Below are 24294 nucleotides of genomic sequence, written 5' to 3'. Positions count from 1 at the left end.
AACCCCGGGGTCTGTCCCCACACTGCGGGAGGCTCTGGCTGGTGGGGAGGTGCGGGCCCGATCCGTGCGCGGGGCGCAGGGAGAGCCTGCGGGGGGCCGGGAGGGAGGTACCAGCAAAGCTGAAAGATTCAGTCCTATTCTTGTCAGAGCCGTGGTGATTTTGAGTCCCAGATTTTTTGCCCTGTGTGGCCAAATGGCCCAATGACTGCATTTCTGACCTATCCTTGCCCCAGACGGATACCCACCTTTTCGAGATACACCAGGACATGGTTGGTACTGAACTCTGTGCGCTCAATAACACGGCGGCCTTCCAGCTGAAGGAAGAAGAGCAAGGGGTTACTGCATTGAAGCTGGGCTCCCTGTGCCCCTTGGACAGCCCTATGGATGGGATGGACTGTGGATGAAACACTCAGGGAACTGTTAGCAGCATGGAACTACCTCCTTGGATATCATGGTCCCTAGGCCTTCCCTTCGTCAGCCTGGCTGGGGACGTACAGCCAGGCTCGAGCAGGGACTGGGCACCGCTTCAAGCACAGTAATGGAACAATTCAATGAAAAGACATTCCTTCTGGCTTGCCAGTTCTGCAGCATCTTATGATCACCTTTATTTTCCAGACCATGAACCTGCTCAGCGTCTCAGTGACCCAAGATCTAAACAGTTACATTGCTATAAGGTATTCTCAGATCAGCAGAGGGAAAAAGGAAACAGGACTACTTTAGAATGTCCTCTGCACCCAGTGCTTTTAGGGAGCTATCAGGACACAGTGGAAGGTGCCCATCACCACTCCAAAGAAAAAATTAGTCTATTTTTCCTAGATACACCACATTGTCTCCCCTTGGGCTGGCCTTAAGCCACGTATGAAAAGATAATCCTGTACAGGGAAAATGTGCTGATGACAATGGCAAGGTCAAGCTGATGATTCAACCCTGAAGCCCTCTAGATTGCTACAGACACTTGGAAGTGTTCATGAAGATAAAAAGGTGGATGTTGCTTGTTTGACAAATAGGTTCCTACCTTCCTCACGGAGGACTTCACAGGGATGAATCCTGACAGCATCTTCACATCAACAATCACCATGTTGGAGCCATTGCGCTCCCCAGTGTAACTAAGGAACCAAGCAACAAAGATTCAGCGCACCTCAAGTGCAAGCTGGGGGCACCTCCACCTTTTCCATAACACCTGGCACCCCGCCAAGTCCTGGCAGTCCAGCACCTTCTTCTCCAGCTATGCCAGGGTCTCCTGGTGAGCTGTGCAGCCTCTCACTGTGCAGCCCAGCCCAGGGCCACGCACGGAGCTCCACCACTGCAGGACATGTCTTTCCCCCACAGCCTCTCCTCCCAGCGCAGCTGCTTCCTGCCCACTTTTCCAGGAGATGCACCGCTCCTCCAGGGCTTCCAGACTGACTCACCCCGGACAACCCTCACCCTGCAGCTCCCGTGGCTTCTCAGGAAAGCTCAGACCCACACGCAGACTCACCTGACATTTACGCCGATGTCAAAGACCTTGTGAGCCTTGGAGTCGGCACACGTCTCTGGGATTGTGTACACACGAAGCATGAAGGGTGCATCCTCCTGCGTGGGCTGCACGTTGTACCTCAGGCTTGTCTAAGGGAGAGCCAGCAGCTCTGTGTGAGCATGTGTGTGTGCGTGCTCAACACGGGAGAGAGAAGACCCTCTCCTGATCCAGCCTCCCCACTTCTCCATCCCCACAGCTCCTCCACATTGTGGATCCTTCCCTCCTTCCCAGCCACTCTCTCTCTTCCACACACCTCTACCCTTCTTTTCCTCTTTCCTCTCCCAGAGCCTTCCATCCCACTTCTTCCCTCTCCCTTGTCCCTGTGGCCCCCTTCCTGGCTTCTGCCTGGCAAGGGGCTCCCCTCCCAGGGTGCCACCTGCCCCCAGCCCCTCACCTGCAGGTAGACGCATCCTTCTCCAGACACCTCCGTGCTGTACTCCCCTGGCACCTGGGGCAGGGCCACGCGCTGGAGCAGCAGCCGGTTTGTGGGATCCACTTGGAAGTCTTGCTGGAAGTCCCCTCCAGATCGCAGGGTCACTGTGGAAGCTGCTCCGCTCTTGGCGTAGGTGGCAGCTCCGTACAGGGACAGGGCCTGGAGAGCCACCACTGTGTCCTGAAAGAGACGGGTCCCAGCACCCAGGGGGATGCAGTGAGCCTTCCACGGCCTGTCCTCCCACAGCCTGTCCTTTGCTGTCGGCAGGCACCCTCCCCTCCATTCTTCACTTTCTCTGGGGTTAAGCAGAAAGGACAGAGGGAAAGAGCAGCTTTTGCACGTTTCCATTCCCTTCCCACGTCCTCTGCACAGCAGTTGCATGTTCCCTGAGCTCCCTGGTGTGGAGCTCTGTGCAGCCTTCACTCGCTCGCCACAGGGTGAAGCAGCAACTTCACATGCACAAGCCAATTGCAGTGGGAGCCCTCTCCAAAGCACAGACACGTATCCCTTGTGTCCCTACTGTTCTGCCCCACTGTGTCAAGGAAGATAGGTCATTAGTCAAAGTACCAGTCATTCCCAGAGGCGGTACCTGACATACTTGCCTCTAGCCTCTGGGGAACTTGGCAACCAGGGATATACTGTGGGGCTAGTGCTCGCCCTGGCAAACCTCAGTGTGCTCCCACCTGGGTCTCTGACACCTCCCATCTGTGCCATCGATGTGTGAGGTGGCAGGAGGGAAGCAGCTCACCTGGGTGGAGGAGAAGCCTCCGTTGGGATTCTGCTGGCTGCTGATCCACTTTGCAATAAGAGATGCGAACGACAGCTCCTCCTGGGAGGGTGCTGGCTGCGTGGTGAGGTGAGCAAGGAGCACGTAGGCTGTCATCTCCACTTCAGCAGAGGGAGCTCGGTAGTGATAGTACGGGAGATCAACCTCTGGCTCTTTCCCAGGCCGCTGCCAGTGAACAGACCCATCTTCACAGGAGGCAGGGAGCACGGAGACAAGACAAGAAGAAATTACTAGTAGTTATTGCAAGGGAGTTCTTGATCTGCTGCCGGTCCAGTTGGGAGGACAGAGCCTCCAGGATGTATCTGTCATGCAGGATGAAGTGGGAAGGGTTAGGTGTGGACTTGCTGCAGGTTTACAACTAGCCTGAGGCTGCTGAGGCTCAGTCCTCAGGCCTGGACACCACTTTGTCCTAGACTCCAGATTCACACAGACATTGATGGGCTCGAGCACCAGCAGAGCACCAGGCTGGCATTCCTTGCCTGGTTCAGCAGAGGTGCCGGTGTCGGGCACTGACAAGCTCTGTGAGGCAAAACAACCCAAAGAATGTGACCAGGGCTTGAGAGTCACCTGCAGGCAGAGAAGGCAGAAGGTGCCAGGGGTATTTCCTTCACAGCCCTGCTCCCCAACGCTTGGGCAAACCCGCTGTCTGGCCTGACTTTACCAGAATGCTTCCAAGTCATAACATGATTTCCTGGGAGACCCACAGCTTGTGCTGTGGCCTCCGAAATGGCCTGTATGCTTGTTTTCTCTCTCAGCACATCCAGCTCTCCTCTGATTTACTGGCCCACGTGCTGTGCAAAGTCAGCCTTGTTCTATGTTGAGCACGTGCACTGGAAGGAAGGAGTGGCCATGAACATTGCTAAGCCTTTGCTAAGCAGTGCCTGGTGTGGCAAGAGGAGCGGGCTGAGCAGAGATGCTGTCAGAGCTGCCCTTTAGTTCAGCACCGGTGGGGATGGTGCCTGGTGCTTCCTGATGAACTCCTTTGGAGCAGAGAAGTAGGACTGGGCACCGAGAGGGAGTTCCCAAGAATGCAAGAGAGGGAGTTCCCAAGAATGCAACCGCTTTGCACAAGTCTTTCCTCTCCCTCTACCTTTCCCCACCCACAGAAGCCATTTCCTGCAGCCATTGCCCCACCAATAAAAGCCATTTTATCAAGGGAAGATGTGAGGCGAGTGGATTAGAAGAAAGAGATGTCCCACCAGGAGCACTCACCCTTTTTCACGGCTTCCTTTTCAAGTGAGCCAAGTAATGCCTTCCGCTTGTCCTCCTTCCCTGCCAGGGCGAAGGCGTACGCCATCAGTGCCTTGGTGTACACGTGGTTTTCTTTCTCATCTGCTGCCATTTCCAGGCAGAACAGAGCGTTACGCACCACTGAGTGCTGGGTTGAGAGAGAGAGAGACTGAGCTGGAACATCCAGAGCTCACAGTGAGGTCCATCTTAGAACAACAGGAATTGAATGTTATCTATGGACCCTTGATGTCCCCACTCTCCTGTCTGACAAAAACTGTCCCATTGTGTACTCCTCCAATTCAGGTCCAATACCCTCTGGAACGAATGCCAGCCAAAGGCTGTTCCTTATCTTGTATCTGCTATTCTTTAATACATCTTGCTGTAATGTTTTTTCCCAGTTTGATTTAAAGACTGTGAAGCAGGGCTCCAGTCCTTCTGCCTTGAGAATAATTGCTGCCCTGATTGTGTCTCAGTGAGTGGGAGCTCTCTGATATACTTCCCCTCTGTAGATGTACTGGATACTTGCTTTCCTCCTCTATCACCCTGAGACTGTTCTGTGCTTTCACCTTCTGCTCTACCCTTTGCTTTTGATTGTTTAGTTCTGCTTTTTCAGGGCCTTCATTTTGCTGGAGCTTGATAACGTAGCTTCTAGTTTGGAGGTAAATTCTATCTCTGCACAAGAAAGAATATATATTTTTTTTTTAATTTCTGGATTATTTTTTGTGACATGTTAGCATCAGCAATGCATGTCTTTTTGAAGCCAGATTCTCAAGTATGGCTCAAGAGTGCAATCATCACAGCCAATCAAAATGTAGCTACTTCACATAGCTACACAGTGTCTGTTAAGTAACAGACACTTGTGACTCCACATCCTTTCAGCAAGACACATGACTATTTCTCATTTGTGATGGAAAAACTGATGTAAAATTGAAGCAATAACACAGCGGTGGCGGGGGGGCATGCAATGGTCTGAAGCCTAACAGCACATTTACAGCTTAATCAATGGTCTAGAAGGAAAAGACTTATTTTTCATTGGCTTTGTACTTTGCCGTCAGTGGGTGTCTACTAGGAGATGAAATCTTCTGTGGTCACTTTTGGAGAAACAGTTAAACTGCTTTTGAGAAATCAAAGAATAAAACTGAAATTAGTTGGGTCTGTGCCTCACCTAATGGTTCCAATGCTTACTACTGTTTGTAAGATAAGTGTTGGGGAGGAGCTCAGTCTAATGATAGGATGTGGCAGTAGATACACATGCTTAGGACAGTACGAATAAATTTTTTATGAAGGGTCTAATATGGCTTATTTTACTTACAGAAATACTCTGTATGCTTGGCCATAGCATTAAATACCTGAGGGCTGTGCTATGCTCAGGAGTCCTTGCAGCTTAACTTGAAATGCACCCATATCCCAATCGGATTCTCACAAACCCCTTCACATTCAGTGGCACTTTTAGTCTCAGACAGAGAGATGAAAACCATCCTTGTTACCCAGGACAGTTCTGCCTGAGAACTAGCCATCTAAACACAACACATACCAAAGAAAGAATACTCTTCTGGTGAAGTTAATGTCATCCAGTCACCCTACTGACAAAATAATTCCTTCTGCTGCTTCTTACTATACAGGAAAAAAACTTTCATCACAAAATAGACCCTACTCCATTTGGAGCAGAGGGATTACACCAGCCCAACAACCATCCTGGCTCAGCAGTCCTTCTGCTGCAATTCACACCCCAATTTTACCTGCACCAGGGGCTTCTCTCACAGTGAGAGGATCACAGACTCAGGGATCAGAATGACCACATCCATATCACTTTTAAATAGGCCTCAGGCTTTTCACAGACTACCATTTATGATATTCCCTATAGGTATACCTTATTACCTATAGGTATAGTTTATTCCGCAAGCGTTAAGGATGGGGATTTCCCATAAAACAGTCTAGAGGAGGCAGAGAAAATGAGAATGAATCCTTGAGCATGCCACCTTTTTTTTACAGACCCGTGCTGATGTGTCAACACAATAAGCCCATACAGGTGGTTCAACAGGAGTGTACTATTCCAACAAACAAAAAGGGATTTTTGCAGGTGTAGAAGACCTATATCTGGCTCATTTCAGAAATTTAAATATTATTTAACTCACTGTTAATCCAAGCTGTACTCTTTTAAAGGAGCAAAAGCATGATTCTCCACAAAAGAACTCAGAAAAAGATTAAGTGAAATGTGTATATGGGAAACAGGATTCGACAGGGGAGGAAAATGGAGGAAAAGTGTTATTCCAGTCTAGGCTTGAACGGAAAGAATATTCAGACAGGATTTCTTCTTTCAAAAGGTAAAGAGACCTGATAATCTAGGGGGCCACAAGTAGGGCAGGTTAGTACCACCTATGACTCGGGTTGGGGTGCAGACACATACGGTTACAGGCAGAGGAATCTCCAGCAATGCAATACTAATGTAAGCCGTCAGCGTGATCTCGTCATTCACTCCACCCTGCAGGAAACCACAAAAGTAGATGTTGATCCCAAGCAACACCACTGGTTTCTCCCTGTGCTAAATATCTACATCCTGCAGGGACAAATTCTTCCTAGCCTTCTTCTCATGGCAAGTTCTCAGAAGCTGCTGTTGGCTTCTTTTTGCTTCTGTGATAGCTCACATATATAACTCCCCGCCCCCTCCCCAGCCCCCAAGTGCTGAAATAGCTCTGTTGGTCCCAGAGTGACTTATGGTCAAGTTCCAACCGGACAAAACCCACGTGGAGCCAACCAGGCAGACACGTTACCTTCATGGCATTGTTCAGGAGTGTCCCAGAACTGCGGAAACAGCCGTTCTCCTTCTGCTTTTGAGTGAGCCAGACCAAAGCATCCTGGATGTGTTTCTCATCTATGAAGATGTGAGGCCGGGCCTGGGCAAAGGACTTGAGGACAAAGGCTGTGAGCCTGAAAGTGACAGAGGGAACTGAGACATCCTGAGCAGGCCCTGTATCCATCAGAGGTCATAGGGCCCATGTGGGCATCACTGTTCTGGAGGAAAACAGTAGAGACTACAGGACTTGATCACAGTGGAATGGTTGGAAACTGAGCTAGCTTAGCGAATCAGTGAGATAGGGACCAATGTTAAATGGGGCCTGCCATGCATAGCCCTGAGGGCTGCAGCTTGGTGGGACTCTGGGGATTCATCACCATCTTCTGCTAACAAGAACTAGCTAGGGCATCCTGCAGGTCACCCTGAGACGAAGAAGTGTTTTAGGGGAGGTAAGTAGCTATCAGTGCATCATTGCAAACCTAAAAAGCATCTCCCTTAGCATCCTTCCCTGCTCCGTTATCCCACATGATTATCCTATGATGTCCTGATCTGATCACAATTTCATCTTCACCTCTATTTCAAACTCCAGAGTGACCAAGCACAAGAGAACAGTGAGGAAAGGGAGGGCATGAAAAGCAGAAATGAAAAGCCAGTGGTACTGAAGTCTTACCAGGTATTCCCACCTTGCCCATAACGAGGCCCAAAGGTGCTGTAAGAACCATCCCAGTGTTTGTACTTCAATTGCCTTTGATAACCTGAAACGGAGAGTGGAGGAATATCTTAGCTGTCACAGTGCTTTTCAAGGAGCCATGCAAAGGAAATGTAGCAGACATGGGACACAGTGTCCCCCTTCTAATGGAAGAAGTGTGAGCTACGCTGCTCAGTGTTACAATGGAAGTTGGGGCAAACCCACAGCTCCAAGTACCTCCATCCTTGTGCTCCTCCTTTCTCCTAAAGCACCTGTAAACTGGGTATCTGTGGTCATTGCCACTCTCTGGTCTAAACTTGGTGAGGAGAGGTAAATGTACCCCAGACTTGAGAGAAATGGGAAAACAGTTCTCAGAGGAGAACTGAATACAAAGGTGAGCCCCACACAGGATAGGGATGCAGAAAATAGGATCATTTTCATTGGAGGAAGTGCAATTTTTTTGTGAAATAGCTGAGTAAAACCAGTTCCTTGTTAGTCAGCAGATACTCACCATGTCCATATGCACCGGTGTTATGTCTGCCAACATGTCCTAGATAGTGTGTTAACATTCTAACCTAGTCAAAGGTGAGTGACACTTCCTAGATCTTAATCCTAAGGAGTGTCCGAGATCTACATAAGCAGCTGCCACGATTAATGGTTACAGTCTGGTTTATGTATTTCGTATATCCTTTCTTACGGAGAGAACTCTTGAGTTATTGACAGTCCTGGACTTTTTCTTTGTTCTTGTTTGGATGTTGCCCTCTCTTACCCTGCACCTCCACCTAAGCACAGGATTCTCTCTTATAGATGTTGTATTACATACACTTGACCTACCACAGTATCATGTTCCCTTCTAGAGACTGCACCAGGACAGCCTCCCCCAGATCATGCATGCCAGCGGCCAATAGTGTCCTTACCCAGTTGCCAAAGGAAGGAATGAACAGAGAAGCAAAAGCCATGTCCCAGCTCACCGCTCACTAAGTATCCAATGGCCTTGGATTTCACCTCCTCACTCAGCTGTTCTGTCTTGTTCAGATAGTCCAGGACATAGATGTTGGGTGCAAACAGGACCATGTTCTGCTCCCCACAGCCGAATGGCATCTGGAGAAGCTGGTGCAGGTTCTGCATGGCAGTGCCCATGATGTCGCCTGGGGAATGGGACAACTTCTGGTGTGAATTCGCACAGTTCAGGGCTTGCCAATAGACTGAGCACAGCCTGAAGAAACATGACAGTGCTTCAAAACTGTATGTGACACTGTAAGAGTGCTTCACTTACCTAGTACTGAGAAATATGCTCTGGCTGAGCCATCCACCACAGTCTCTGGGAGAACCAGGGAGACTGGCTCTGACATTGACTTTTCTAGGATAAAAAACAGATCAGTTTGGTTAAAATTCCAGATATATCTAAATGCATGGGTAGCAGCTAAGAGGGTGAGACACCCCTGCACAGGGGTTTTCTGCCTTCGACAAATCTATTTATCTATAATTTTATTGTGGAAGTTTCCCATGCTGCAAATTTTTTGTTGGGCCTGCAACACCCTCACACACAGACTGTCATGGACTTCTGTGTGGCACTCTCACCTGGCCTTGACTAACAAATACACTTTCCAGTCTAGCTTTGATGCGTAGACCTGGATTACTGCAGAGTCAGGTTTGTGATTTTACACCCATTGAATTAAAGATGTTAGAGATAACCCTATTAAATCCCAGATATTCTCTCCATACAGGGACTTAGTCAGCCTCAGTTCCTAAGGGATATGCTTCTGCCTCTGTAATTGCAGGGACCATTGCAGTCTCGGCTCTTCTCCTTTAGGAAGAGTTAGTTTCACTACCAATTGGACATATATCTAGTTTGTTCAATTTTATCAGATCCCTTCACCTTTCTTCTCAGAGCAGAGCATTCACAAACCTTGTCTTCTCCCTTTGCCTTTAGTCTCTACCTCAGCAAAGAAAGTCTTAGAAAGCAAAAGGTTCTTACCAGATGCACAGAGCACAGAGTTGTAGGTAGTTTCCACCTCAGTCCCTTCCGGCTTGGGGAAAAAAGCAAGAAAAAAAAGCAAAAACTGAGAAACAACAGCAACAAAAAAGAAAAAGAAGAAATCTCAAGAGGGAAACTAAAAGGGGCTCTAAGGAAATTAAATACTTTTAAATTCTCCTGTGGTAATAACTTCATTATACTGAAAAGTCTTTAGAAATTGCTTATGAAGTTTCTTCTTCTGTATGCTAAACTGAGGATAATTAAGGACTATAATATACTGACTAATTACAAGCATGAAATTTAATACATGTTCTTTCCTTCCTTATTACTGAGAGAGGCCCTGTAGCTTCACAGGTTATGATGCAGATGATAACATGCAAGAAGGATGATGTTACTGACAGTGCTAATAGAGCCATGGGGCTCTGTCGTCCAAGGCGCTACCCACCTTGGCCCAGTCCAGCAGAACTCTTCAGACTGGGATGATGCCTGAATGCCTGGGACACTGGTAGGATACGTATGCAAGAGCTTTGACAGGTGGCAACTAGAGCACTCCAGTGCACCCACAAGTAACACGTTACAACACCCGAAGTTTAAATATATGCTGCGGTCAACTGGTGGTTGTATCCCTCCGTTTCAAAAACTTTTAGCCTAACTTTTGAAGTCAGAGAAGAAGCCCTGTTTTCTGTTGAGCTGGTTGAACAGGTTCTGCAGAAAACTCAGGAATCAAATATTTACTAGAAAATGTATTTTGTCAGAGTGTATTTCAGTGAGGTCCCTGTATCAATTTTTTTAGCCTCAAAATAGGAGAGTTCCCATTGCTTCACTACTGGTTCCCAACCTTTGCCAGCTGAAAATTTTTTCCAGCATGTAAACAAGCAAAACTTAGCTTTCTCACACAGTTAAAATACATTGTCTCTCATTCTTCAGTATGAAAAGACAAAGATTAAAAGAGTAGGTGAAAAAAAAAAAAAAAAAGAGAACAGAAGAAGCTAAATGCTTCTGTTTGAAAAGGCATCTTCTTGTTTGTTTCAGTATGTCATTCTGAAATGCAACTAAATGAGAAATCCATTGTTTTGTTTGTTTTTGAACATTTCAACAGGAAATTAAAACATACAAACTGTAACTATTTGAAAGATTTTCCTTTCCAGTCGAGACATTCCTGGGTGAAAAAACATCCTGTTTCCCAACTAGCTCTCAGCAAGACTTGGTTTCCCAAGGGGGAACAGGATGCCCCAGGGGCTCTGGCAAACTCCCTTCTCTCTCTCTGGGCTGCACTGTCTGCTGAAGGGGATATTCAAATCAATATGTTTGGGACAATGCAGCTGCACCCCAAGCAAGATCACATTGTATCCACCCCTGCTAATTAATTGTTCAGCCTTGGATGCTAATCTCTGATTCTATCCAGTCAGGGTTTGCTGTAGATTAATTACTTTATTACAATAACAGGGTAAAACCAGTACTCAGACACCCCCACAGAAGTAATTTTAATGCTTATTCAGTTATTTTCAGTCTGTCACCATGTGGGAGGAAAGACTTTACATTTCTGATCTTTCAGTATCTTCAGAGATAAACACTCTTTTTTCTGAAGGCATATATGAAATTAAGATGCTTTCCTGAAATGTTAAACAGTTATTCATGCCCTGATACACAAAATGCACTTTTACATTCAAATTCATTTGTAAGTAAGTGAAAGTAAAAAAAAAAAAAGCAGCCTAACAGAGAGGATTGTTGTTCCATCATTACGTTCAGGTTAGCAAAACATTTTCTGAAGTTCCATATTACATGAATCCTAGCTCTGCCTTACCGAAAATTGGAATGTCTGCAATGTAAGAAGGAGTTGCAATGTTACATATTACTCCTGACTTAATTTTGTTAAATGCAATTATTCCTTCCTGTCATGCATAGGATCGACATGTGATATTATATAGATTTCACTATACAACAAACTAGTACTCTTTGTTTGCTATTAATATTACAGGGAGTCTTATACTGTGGATTAATTTTATGACTGGCTATTTATCACGGGAAAAGCTGTGGTTTTATCATTGCAAAACATTGCTTAAGAAAAAAAAATGTACAAAAGAATGCAAAAATTAAAAGTTAGTTTTTGAACATTCTTAAAAGTGTAATAAAGCCAATTCAGAACAATGATGGTAGTTTTGTTTGGAAGGATCTGTTAATTGTGGTGAGTTCCATATTCCGGAGTACTGGCTGTGCTGTGCTGGAGGAGATGCATAAGGTTTCTGGCAAATCTTCCATTTACAACCTATCCCTATGATTTATTAGAGGTAAAACCAAGGAGTTCTCATTTATCTCTCAGATGATGTGTCTGGGAAAAACCTGTCGTTATTGCCTGACTTATTATTTCTGTCCCACTATGTAATGTAACACCATGCTTTTACTATGTCATGGCAACATTATGAGTTACGAGCTCTGTTGGCCCGTGAGAGATTAATCAATGCTTCTTTTATAAAAGTATGCAGAATAAGAGTCACGCAAGCCATTATTGCTGCTATCATGGCTAAAACAGAAAACCTTTATCATGCAGCAATTATTTCTGTGGAGTATGAAATTATTATTACTTTTCTGTGCCACCAAACTCAGCAGCGCACATACCTCCACCAGCAGCTGCCTGATGACCGTGTCCTTCTGCCCTTTCTCAGGGGTCTCCACGATGGCATTCCCACAAGGCTGCTGGTTCTGCAGGGCCTCAGTGCTCACCGAGAACTCCACCTGCCCTGGAGGAAACAGGGGTCAGCCAGCCCTGCCGGGCAGAGCCAGGGAAACGTGGGTTTGTGTTTGTGCTGGGCACTCTATGGTGTGTTAGAGAAGATTTTCCAAGAGAATGAAACTTGTGACAGTGTTTTATCTTGATCCAGGCCACCTCCTTCATGATGGCCACCAGAGCAGGTGTTAGTCCATAAACAAGAAAAGTAGTGGAGGGGCAGGTCTTGTAAATCAGTCTTGTTCTGGGAGGCTTCAGAGAAAGCAAGCTTTGATTGAAATATTTCAGACCCAGCCACTTCAAGCTAAGACATTCTCAGCTCCACAACAGGAATGAATGAGTGCTTTGCATGCATTAAGCAAATTTGTGATTTCTCATCAAAAGTTAACAAAACTATGGCCCATAACACTTAAACAGTCTGTTTAGGACTTGGAAACAGCATCCCAGTGTAGTGTCTCAACCTCAGGGTTGGACTTTGACTTTTTACATCGACAAGACCCTTCCAGACAGGTTTGGAGTCACCTAGCTCCTCACTCCAAAGATCTGATGTCATCCACAGATACCTGATCCCAGTATTTTCTTGTTGTCTGCTCTCTTACCTAGAGATCTTGGTGTTACTGCCCAAGCCACAGTTTTCCTTTCATTCACGCAGATGCAGTAGGATTCTTCCTGCTTCTCTACTGGTGTAGCCAGGAAATGAGTAGATTCAGCTAGAGACACACTGACCTGTCGGTTGCACAGAGAGGTATTATGAAGGTTGGAATTGCAGAGAAGCTGGGGTTGCTGGAGACAGTGCAGGACATGAAAAGGGGTAGTGGAGCTGGTTATACCATGGGACTAAGAACTTATGGATGTTGCAGAGCAAGAACTGGGTGATAAAGTGGGAAAAGAATGAGATGTGTACAATTGGAAGAGATCGGGGATGTAAGTGTAGAGAACAGGACATGTATCTTTGGAAAGGAAATAAGATTCTGGGAAAATGGAGAGCATGGATCTGTTGTGTGAGTAAAGGCAAAGAAATGGCTACAAATTTAGCCATGAATAAAAGACCCCCCTCATGATTAGTTAGGTGAAGAGGTAAAACACTAATAGTGGGAAAGCTACTAAGGGAACAAGGGAGAGTGGAGTAAGGAACCTGAAAACAGCAAACAAAACAGGAAAGACAGGGAAATAAATGAGAGTGCATTGGAATGGCTGGATCAGTGCCCCTCGTTTCAGCTTCATTCCTTTTAGAATAGAAGTCTGTATTTATAAAAAACTGAGCAAAGGTGATTGAGATTTTGTTTGAATCACCTCCCAGATTCTCTCGTCTTCTTTGCTGGTGAAATAATGCAGATAAGAATAGTGAAGCTATATAGATCTGCTCAGTGTCTTAGGGGCAGATCACAGGAAGTCTGCGTATTCCAGCAGATCTGGCGTGATACTTTGTGAGATGTTTATATGAGATGAGACTAAAGGCTGAACACAGATATCCACCCTGATGAACCTGGAGTCTGTGGATAACCCAAATTTCACGTTTCTATAGGACAATGACATAAATCTGTGATGACAAGGCCAGGCCCTCAGCAACAGAGCTTTAGGTTCTGAGCCAAATGCAGCTTTCAAAACTTTGTAGGAAAAGCATGTTCCTCCTTCATTAAATACACCAAGATTCCTACATACGTACACTTATATGAAATTATAGTCAGAGATGAATCGCCTGGCTTGGGAAACCACATTATAAGTGGCCCACTGTAGCCTTCCCTAAGCTGTCAGACCGAACAAAGTTGTGAATATCTCTTACCCTGATGCAGGCAGCCAGGTAGTTGAAAACGGTGGCTTTCAGCGTGAAGGACTCACCACGCACCACAGAGTAGGGCAGGGTGAGCTCTACAAAGAAGGGCTGGAAGGCTCTGAGGGACACTGTCGGGGACAGGCCAAAGCCCGTGTCTGCCGAAGTGCAGAATGCATTGGCTTTCCACTCGGTGATGGTGTCAGGGATGGTCACATCTAGGTCAGCATTTCCCTCAGAGCTGACAAGGGTCAGAGAACAAGATTTCAGTTATATTCTGGTGATCGTTTATGTTTTTCTCAGCCTACTGAACACCACCTGCTGACAGTAAACTCCTGACCTGTTGGGATATGGGCACTAGCTTTTGCATGTCCTCCCAAAGCATCCTATACTTAGTGACCTTGAAAAATCTCTCTGTCTACAGAAATATTGATATTTCCATTTAGGCTTTAATATCTTCTGAAGTTTTGCCCAAGTGACCACACTCTACGTTCCCATAAACACTTACTTCACCGAAACTATGTCCCAGATCCATGTCTCAGGGAAGTACTTCCGGACGGTCTCCGTGGGATTGCCAGCAACCATATGTTCTGTCATTTCATCATCCAAATCATCAAGCAGATTCAATGCAGTGACTGGTAAATTTGTTCAAGGATAGGAAGAAAGGAGAAGACATGTCAAACTCCGTTTTAATTCAGGGTACTTTCCTTCCAGGTAGTGGTTATTCTTAGCTAAAATTTTAAAACTGAAAGAACAATTTGAAACCTTGGCCACTGGAAACAAATATATTTCTCTGTTGTCATCTCAATATTTAATTTTTTCTAACGTTGCTGCTCTTCTTACAGAGATTGGATGGGTTGAACATTCTTCCCCCACTGCCAGCAAACCCAGCAGTTCCAAAAGAGCCATGTATGATGATGTTATTGGGAGCACATTTTTTTTGCAATACAGAGTCAAATGTGGAACTTACTGCCTCCGGGTATTACAGTTGAACATAATTTATTAAATTTGCTTGAAGAATTGATTGTGTTCATACATGACCAGAAACAGAAGCCACACTTAACCTGCCCTTCCTCTATCTAAGATTCTTTTGAGATGAATATGGGTCTTTACATCTCTGGCCGGTTCCAGAACAGGGAGATGCTTTCTCACACTGTTGCATAGTGTTGTGCCTTACGAAAGGCTTTCCATCAGCCTTAGAAAACTTTACATCTTCTCAAAGCAGCCAGCTGTCTCAGGCCATGCTCTGAAGACAAACCCTGCATTTCAAAACCAAAGATCTGATCTGTTATGAATAGAAGGCTAGAAGCTATCACCAGACCAAACGCTGTCACTTTTTAACAGGAGCTGGGATACTGCACCAGAAAAGTCAGTGACTGGAACTGGTATAGATGAGTGTTGCGTTATAGGTGAGTGTAGCTTTTCTAATCTGAGAACTATTGAGGAAAAAAATGTATTATCATTATTCTGTCTTCACAGTCACTGAAGCTGCAGAGAAGTGATGTGACCTACCCAGCCTCTTATAGTCATGTGAGTGGGAGAGTTGGGAACAGAATCAAATTTCTCAGCTTCCACTGGTAAAATATCTACCCATGGAATTGTACCACCTTCTTGTTTGTCTTGGCCCACTTTTGCCCTAGTTGTTCCTCTAGTTATTGCTGGAACATGACTGCCTAGAAGTAGAGACTTCTTTTTTTAGGTTTCTATACCTGGACTCAGATCTGATGAAAAAAAAAGCCACTACTTGGAGCTAGCAGGCTGTTTTAGTGCCTACTGGATCGCTGCTGTAGGAGCTGGCATGGGAGTCACTGAGCACACACAGTTCTAACCAGGCACGCCAGTCTAGCTGGGGATAAGCAGGCAGAGATGGAGCAGTTTCATATTTCAGGACTGAGTCTAGAAGGGAGTGATCCTGAATTAGGTCAGCATATCTGAACGAAATCTGATCTGCCTGGTGTAATTAATATTCAGAGAAGTAGGGGGAAGGAAAGAAACAGGGTGGTAAATTTTAGGTAGTTGTGGGGGAGGTAAAATGAAGGAGGTACTAGAACCACTGTAACTCCTTTCCATCACGTGTCCTGGGTAATGCTGGCAGATTTCAGGCTTATGGATCTTGCTGCTAGTGAAGACTTTTAAGCCCAATTCCTAGTAAACAAAGAGAAAGAACAAAAAATATGCAAACACACTTTTGAAAATAAACTATTTTTAGTATGTGAAGAATAGATGTACTTGTCTGGTAACGATCAGAATAGCAAAGGCTTGTATGTAAATGCCAGATAGGCTGGTTCAACCCAGATGTTGAGGCTTTATCATGTTACACTCCTGCTAAGGCTAAATCCTGGCATGATCAGATGGAAAGCTAAGGCCACAGGTCTGCCTTGGGGACATCTGCCTGGGTGAAAATGACATGTGTGAAAAGCGTTAGATCGAGGGTACCCAAAAAGTCTTGTGCAGGACTCTCTGGATGGGCATAGGTGGTTTTGTGTGTTATCAAAGAAACTGGCACTTTATTAAAGACCTATCTACACCAGATAGAGAGAGAACATGCATGACTGAGAAGGGAGAGTTTCTAATATTATGGCACCAGACGTCACTTCTCAGGACTGTTTCCTTACTCAAGCCCATTCGCAGGTATCTCCACTAGCAATGAGGAGACTTTCAAAGTTTTAATGGTTCAGAGAAATGCTCGGGTACCATGGGCTACACAGATGCAGGGCCTGGTTATTATCTTGTGTACAAAAGTTAGCAAGCTCACAACAAAGTTCATTAAAAATCCCTTCAGAACAGGTGAGAAGAAGAAAGGAGACTGAATTCCAAAAAGGAATAACAAAGAAAAATTAAAGGCTGGCACTTACTTTGAGAATGTCATAGGCATCACCTTCACCATCAGGAGAAATGGGTATGTAGACAAATCCATTTAATAATATGTTGTCAAGTGACACACAAGGATTTACATTCTCTTCTTCCAGGTAGTAGTCCTTGAAGCTATAACCCCGGATTTCTTTCAGTGGGAGAAGATCATACACCTGGAGAAATGCAAACAACCAGGGAAAAATGTGGCAGGTCAGCACTCACAGGCACACAGACACTACCTAACACTTCATCAATAAAAACCAGCTTCTAAAAAACAAGTGTAGTGAATGCAATTATAGAAATACATGGCCCCTTGTCTATAGTGGTGTTTATAGGTACTTGGTTGGTTTTTGTACTTGCTCATTACCAGAAACAGCAAGACTTACCAAGCTGGGAGAGAGCTCATCTTCAGGCTTCATAAGGAGAACGCTCTTGTCCACCGCACGGAGGGCACACAGGGACCTTGGTGAGGTATGGAGTTGTAGGCGTGTGTTGGAGGCAGGAAGACCTTCCTTGGGTACAAAACTCAATCTGACCTGCAACCCCAAAAGGAAGTTAAAGCAGCCACTTTTCCAGATGCTGTTGCATGCTTTTGCACTGAAGCATCTAGCCTTGTGAACTGAGCTCTGCTAGTGCCCTGCAGTTCTTCTAATATATATTCAGCTTTGACCAATGTAATCAATAATGATCAATGATTCTTTTTCTTATTCTGTCTTGCTCCACTTTTTATAGTTATGGCTTTGTACCTTATTCTGGAGTTTCAGTCACTAATCCTCAGTTAACATCTGGTCAGATCATTTCATGAACCCATTGTGAATTCTGCCTCCATTCATGGAACTCATAACTGAACTACTAGCCACAAGAGAAACATGGATTGCATAAACCCTAACTTATACTCACTTTATTGGGGAGGCAACTTTCAACCTGGAAATCTGCTGAACTGGCGATGACTTCCCCACTGGGTAAAATGGTATACACAAGCATCCGTGCCAGGGGAGCAATTGTTGCCTCAACAGGGAAGGTCAACTGAAATGTCCCATAAGCTATCAGAGAGAAAAAAGACTAAGCAACATACAAGAAGTTCCAGTATATGCATTTACCTTCTCCAATAAAAAAGTCAAGTTCACTCATGCTGCACATTTTTAGTTAGGAGGGGCAGGAATATGTGACTGAAGTCTATGGTTGTTGCTGAAGACATGTGCATTTAAATAGTGATTGTGTAATAGCCAAATGAAATGAGTTTGGTGGGCCTCAACATGCCTTCTAGATTTTCCCCAGTTAACATCTAGCATAATTTCTTGATGTTTCCAACCCTTTTTTTCCTCAAGCTCCAAGATCTGTAGTCTACAAAAAATAAATGAGGGAAAAAAAGTAGAAATAAAGGACCATTGTAATGGGTGTCAGCAGTCAAGGTTGCAGAGTGGCTGGAAGAATAACTTTGTGAAGTCACTGCTAAGCAAGCACTGGAACACCAAACTATCACTCCAATCACAATGGAAAATGTCACTCTATGTTGAAGGACTCTTTCTTGCTGGGCCTGAGCTTCATGTCACAATCTGACCAAAACATTACACAAAATGACCAAATGTCACAAAATGACCAAAACATTATGCATGTTTTCTGATGACTTTTAAAAAAATTTTCATCAAAAAAATAGCACCTGACAGAACCCAGAGAAAACAAAACTAACCCAAGTCACTTAATCTAGAAAGATTTAATTTTGAAAATACATTTCTCTATATCCCCCCCTGACCCCAAATTATCATCAGAGAGGCTAAAAATGCATAGTTCTGCTCACCATCTCCAGTATTCACAGTCAGATCATGGGTGTCTTCTAATATAATGCCTCCCTTGGCCATCACCTGTGTGACAGAGAAACCTTCCTATAATTGTTGCTACTGATGTTGAAAGGAAGGAGAATGAACATTCACTGGGATAACTGCAGAGTGTGAGTATGAATAGCACTGCCAATGGTGAGCAAACCCGAGAAGATATAACCGAGTGCCAGACTGGAATTTACTAGGTCTTTGGAGACAGAAATATTCACTCTTAGGAGGAGCAATGTTTCCTCACTGGTCAGATCTGGCTTCCCTTTTGTACATATTGCGTGTATAGATCAGGTTCAAATGCACTTTGCCTCTGAGCACACACAAGTTTGGGGTCATACGCACATTTCTAACAATTTGGAACAGACTGAGGATCAAAAGTTCTCCTCATTCCACTTTCAGTTGCATTGTGAAACAGTCTGGAGAAAAATTTAATCAGGGTTAGTTTCATAACTCACACAGAGTTGGAATAGAAGAGCACAGGCTGTGAATAAGAGCTTGAATAAGGTACCTGGAGTCAGGCAGTAAGCAATAGCCTGAATGCTACCTGCGGTTTCCTCATTTCTAGAAAAAGTTTTCCTTTTCACAGTCAAAAACGCCTTTTATACAGTTACTTTCCATGTAGAATATCTCTTCCATAGCACCATATTTTAATTTCAAGGTGTGGGATCCACGCCTATAAAAATGTAAATTCCCTCACTGTTTCGTTACCTGCTGTATGTATAAACTTAAGACCAGTTTCCCAGGCTACCAGGATAAACAGGAATCTTGTGCTTCAATCTATTGTTAGCAGTCTTGAAAATAAGCATATGGACATCTCTACCACAGGTTTCTGTTATCTTTTTTTCTAATCTCAGTTTAAGTCCCCCTGTGATGCTCTGTACGATCCATCAGAACAGGAGTGTCTGTTCCACTTATTTCTTCTAGTTCTCCAAGGCTACTTTCACCTCTTCTGCTAGTGTCATTAAATGGGATAACCAGAAAAACAAATTTAGGGGGAAAGAAGTTCTATTTGAATATTTATCAGATACTTCCTGTTCTCCCAAGTGAAACTGATAGATCGTTGTTCAGTCACAGCTGAATTAGTCTCTCTTCTCTGCCCCCCAGAATGAACCAATTCACAGTTCTCCATGCCAGCATATTATAGTCTGTTCCAATTACTGTGGTGTCCCAATTCCATCATTGCCTGATATGCGGCCTAAGCTCTAAGCTTACTGGGCTTTTCTGGTACTGTAGTTAGAGGTGTTGCTTTAGTTTCAGTGGTCAGATGACTACCAAAGAGTAGACTACAAAACTGAGTAGGAGACAGCTTTCCTCCTCATCTTTCATCTTCTTGTTGTGGGGTGCTGGTTTCTGAGCTGTGACCGTATATGAACCAGAATTTGGAATGGGGGAAACTGGGGGTTGGAGTATTATGAAATGAGAGTCTTGGATGGCTGTGCCCAAGAAAATGCACTCTCCAGCAACATTTTGTCTCTCTTCTGTTCTTAATAAAACATGTACACCCTACCCATGTCTGCACATGGAAGACAACATGAGAAACATTACTGAAATGTGTTTAAATCCCACTGCCACAGGCCACACTTTCTGCTTCAAACTCTTTGTATCATTACTGGCTAAGGACTGACCATATAGAGGTGCTGTGGTTGCTCATCATGGAACGTAGCTATACGTGCCACAGTGCTCTCTGGCCATAGATCAAAGTAGCCACAAATAATTCTTACCAAATAGTAAATGACAATTTTCTTCTGCTCTCCTATGGCTTCTGGTGTGAAGATATAGTGCACCTGGATCTCCGTGGGGGAACCACAAGTTAATGTCTCAGGCTTTGGCTCAATTTTGAGGAAGCTCTTACTGGGGGAGTAAAACCGATTTATTCTACGCATGGCATGCTCATATGAAGGTGTGATCCATTCGCTGTCATAGCAGTTCAGTTCAGGTTTATGATCAGCCTGATAGAGAAGAAGAAAAAGTTCATAGCTGACCAAAACCAGGTAACAAGTCACATGAAAGTCCACAGAAAAAATTCTGGGTATGTTTTATGTTTCCCATTCTTAGAAGAAGGTAGAAAACATGCATAGGAGACACACAGAAGAGAGGTGACCTGCGAAGAAATTTGCTTTATCTTCCAATTGGCAGAAAGACTGATAACCCATGGATAGATATTTCCCCTGCTGATCAGAAAGACAGAGGCTTACCCCAGTTCCTCTGCCCTGTCTCTGCCACTCACTCGGATTTCCAGGGAGGCTTGTGTGAAGGTGGTAGTGTCTATGGAAAACCAGGATTGTCCCTGCTCATCTGTAGTGTAATTCCCTTCCACAGAATCCACAGAAATCGTGATGGTTTCATTGGCAATTGGAGCATCAGTGCCATCTACCAGCTTCACCTAACAGAGCAAAAACAAACTTCAGATTTTAGACTAGAAACAGAAAATAATTCCCAAGTCCTAAAACCTCTTCCTTCTTTTCGTCCTTGCCAGGCAGGATGTTTCTTTACAGAGAAGAACAAAAGACGTGAATGTGGACATGTGTGAGGTGAGTCCTGAGTTGTCTGAGGCATTGACTGAGAAAATTCTCAGCAAAACAATCTGATCGGCCCAGGGGAATTATCTGTCAGGGACCTAAGTTCCTCAGTAGGTTTTGATTCCCCTGGTCAGCTTCATTTGGGACCTCCACCACCTGTCATCTGCCTCTTGATTCAGGAACTCTAAGTTCAGGCTTGTGCCTTGCTGCAGTCCTTGCTTAAAGCTACATTGGAGGTAGACCTACACCCAGCTCTTTCTCCTGCTGTTCCCATCTGGTTAACTGGACTTTTTTGGTTCAGCTCAGCCCGGGCTCATCACCTCATATTGTCTGGTGGTCACTGGACTGTTGGTGGAACCTGTTGCTATCACCACCCCTGCTCTGCTCAGTCTGTTTGGGTACTGTGGGGCTGTGCCCTTGATGAGGTCACTACTCCTATCTGTGTTGTGGTCAGAACTGTGTCAGAACAACAGGCCTTCTATTCTGTGCTGTCAGGAGGTTCAGGGACATGTGTCTGCTAGACTGTCCCAACTATCAGTAATTTACCTGCCTGTGCAAAGGCAGAGGAAGGTTGACCATGTCATTTGCACATACTGCAGTTCCATCTGATGGAATTCTGCACTTGTGAGTTTGCTAGGCCATTCACTGTCCAGGGTCTCAGAAGTTCCCTACCTTCCCAAAGAGTGGGATCCCTGGTCTGTACAGAGAGTCCAGCAGGTCAAAGCTGATTTTGCTCATGACGGGTGTGATTCCACAGGAGCCTGTTCCAGTCATCTCTATTCCTGAGAGAGAGCACAATAAAGAGGGATCATTAATGAATAGCAGCATTTCTAGACATGTTACTCGACCTTCCTCATCTTTGCCAGGCCCCCCTGTTATGGCCTGCCATCACTTTGCCACCTCCACGTGATATGTACCTGTGCCATCTTCTGTGATCTTGCCTTGTACCTCAATGCTCATCTCATATCCCCTCCGCTGAAGCTGAAATATCTTGGTCCTCACCACACCAGAAGCACACCCACGAGCATCTGCCTAAGCAGGGGATTGGAAAGAAAACAGGAATTCTGTGAACAAATTTGGTGCCTTCTGGGACAGGAATAGATACCCCAAACCCAACATGCTTAAATTCTGTTTGTGAAACCCCAGTCTTATGTTCTAGGGTTGTCTCCAAGACCAGAACTTGTTTAGAGCCTGTTTCCTAGTGTTTCATCCACACATTTTCTGTGTTCTATGAGGTACTTGACAAGTTCTTGAGGTTCTCCAAGGTACACACCAGTTTTCTTGCTAACTCCCTCCTTAGTTCTGTTTTTCTTCCTGTTTCTTCTGTTGTCTTCACTCTCTTCCTTGTTGCCCTTTCTCCTTTCTCCTGTGTTTGACCCATATACAATACTGCTTTCTTATTTTCTCCTCATCTTCTTTGCTCCTTGCTCCCTGACAGTCCCTCCCACAGTTACAAAATTATTTCACAGATTCTTCTCCCAGTTTGGGGATCAATAGCAGGGACCTCACAGCTGTTAACTGGAGATTTGTCACTAGTGGGGTCAGGATTTCAGCTGTGGGGTTTTCTTCATCAGTTCTGTTTCCAGTTTAAAGACTCACCTCTTAAGAATGCCTTCCTCTGAGAACATCTGCTTCTCCCTGAACACAGTGCTATCTATCTCTGATGTCCTGCTATCTCCCAACAGTCACAGATTTGGCCTCCCTTAGTCAACATTGCCCATTACCCATAAGAAAGCCCCTACATTTTAAGTTTGGGACTCACCTGCCTAGTGAATTCTTCACACACAGCTTCTGCTTCTTTTCCATAACAATTTGAAGCAGAATGGGAAAATTTCCGGCACACTTGGACATGCACCAAACCAGGAACAGGTTTCCCATAGGTGTACCTATAATCACAAAGTGTTAAACAATATGTTAAATGATAAGACAATTAGTCAGTCACACTCAGACACATCTCCTTAAAGATCTCTGTGTATGACTTCCTAATATTTCTTCTCAAAAGCTGACTAATCTGATATTTTAATGATTCTAGTGATTACATTTCCATCATTTCCATGTGAGATTCTTCCATCATCCATTAGAATCTCTTCTAGGTGGGAGGTCTCTGCAGGAATGCCAACAAAGATTGTCTGAAGAAAATTATTTCAGCCAGGAGTATCCTTGTATCACAGACTGCTGAGGGTTCAGTGAAGTAGAAAAACAGCCAGAGGCTCAGGAGAAGCAGTTTACAAGTTAAAAATGAGAACACTGGGTTTGTGCCACCTGTTTAAATGATGTCTGATCTGACATCTCTGAGTATTTGAGGGTTCAGGATTGGCAGAGAAGCTTTAACTGAAGAAATGTTAAAGACAGAAAGAGAAAATGTATGGTAAACTGGGAGGAGAGAGCTGCAGATCAGTTTGGAATCATCTATTAAGGAACACAGAGAAGACCCTTCACTTTGCCTGTTGAGGCCAAGTAGCAGTCTCAGGATTGATAGGGTGGAAGAAGCCTGCAGTAGATGTCTGGGAAGAGTATGAAAGACCTTCCCCAGCTCTTCTTTTGGTCCTCAGCAGAAAGGAGAAGTGAAGGATAAGCGAGAGAGCTTTACTCCAGCTCTGTGACTCACAGACCACAGACGGACACTGGAAGCTCCTTGTCCTTAATAGTGATCATCTTGGGCAGCTTCACCAGGACCTCGTACTTGGGCAGCACTGGATGGGAGAGAGAAAGTCTGATATGAGAAGAGAGAAGGAGAGCTGTGTACTACACAGCAACCCAAACACAGAGCCAGGATCATCTTAACATGAACCATCACCTATCTGTGGTCTTCAGTTCGGCTCTGCTACCCCTTCCTTAGGTTTTCTCAGCCTTCACCACTGTTTGGGTTTAAAGGGAATTAAGGAGGGCTGTAGCCCTTACCTTCCCTCATTTGCAGAGCATGTTCATGTGATCCCATTGGCACCAGACAGCTGTGTAAATCCCTTACATATCCCCACTCAGAAGGACACACTGGTCCTGAGTGTTGTTTCACAACGCATAATTTGCAACTAAGACTTGGAGCAGCACATTCACCAGTTTTGTAATTTACCACATTGAAAAGGCTTGAATCATTGATTGTCTTGGCTGTTTCTTACTGTTCTAGAGATCCCAAGTTGCTGTTAGGCATGTGAAACTGTTCTGCATGTCCAG

The 24294-nt window shown here is 44.8% G+C and overlaps 1 protein-coding gene across 3 annotated transcripts in view; it reads right to left on the bottom strand.

Annotated features, from left to right (window-relative positions):
• LOC141923969 (alpha-2-macroglobulin-like) overlaps window positions 1–24294 on the bottom strand; it is a 40544-nt gene that overhangs the window by 4032 nt on the left and 12218 nt on the right. The window contains exons 7-33 of one of the 3 annotated variants that reach the window (XM_074825741.1): window positions 23732–23816; window positions 22886–23009; window positions 22041–22155; window positions 21796–21905; window positions 20832–20987; window positions 20326–20553; window positions 18574–18637; window positions 17676–17818; window positions 17162–17311; window positions 16778–16948; window positions 15968–16067; window positions 14431–14557; window positions 13935–14163; window positions 12751–12877; window positions 12043–12164; window positions 9427–9478; window positions 8725–8808; window positions 8420–8596; window positions 7431–7515; window positions 6738–6894; window positions 6374–6448; window positions 3949–4114; window positions 2698–2921; window positions 1911–2129; window positions 1478–1605; window positions 1016–1106; window positions 246–314 (exon numbers count right to left, since the gene is read on the bottom strand). In XM_074825741.1, the coding sequence (XP_074681842.1) occupies window positions 246–314; window positions 1016–1106; window positions 1478–1605; window positions 1911–2129; window positions 2698–2921; window positions 3949–4114; window positions 6374–6448; window positions 6738–6894; window positions 7431–7515; window positions 8420–8596; window positions 8725–8808; window positions 9427–9478; window positions 12043–12164; window positions 12751–12877; window positions 13935–14163; window positions 14431–14557; window positions 15968–16067; window positions 16778–16948; window positions 17162–17311; window positions 17676–17818; window positions 18574–18637; window positions 20326–20553; window positions 20832–20987; window positions 21796–21905; window positions 22041–22155; window positions 22886–23009; window positions 23732–23816 (3578 nt within the window). The remainder of the gene's footprint in view (window positions 1–245; window positions 315–1015; window positions 1107–1477; window positions 1606–1910; window positions 2130–2697; window positions 2922–3948; window positions 4115–6373; window positions 6449–6737; window positions 6895–7430; window positions 7516–8419; window positions 8597–8724; window positions 8809–9426; window positions 9479–12042; window positions 12165–12750; window positions 12878–13934; window positions 14164–14430; window positions 14558–15967; window positions 16068–16777; window positions 16949–17161; window positions 17312–17675; window positions 17819–18573; window positions 18638–20325; window positions 20554–20831; window positions 20988–21795; window positions 21906–22040; window positions 22156–22885; window positions 23010–23731; window positions 23817–24294) is intronic. The other 2 variants (XM_074825743.1, XM_074825744.1) reach the window with 2 other exon arrangements.

This window comes from Strix aluco, chromosome 5 (genome assembly GCF_031877795.1).
Source record: "Strix aluco isolate bStrAlu1 chromosome 5, bStrAlu1.hap1, whole genome shotgun sequence".
Taxonomy (NCBI): Eukaryota; Metazoa; Chordata; class Aves; order Strigiformes; family Strigidae; genus Strix; species Strix aluco.
The sequence above is the reverse complement of the archived record's forward strand: the minus strand, read 5'-3'. Positions and strand labels throughout refer to the sequence as shown.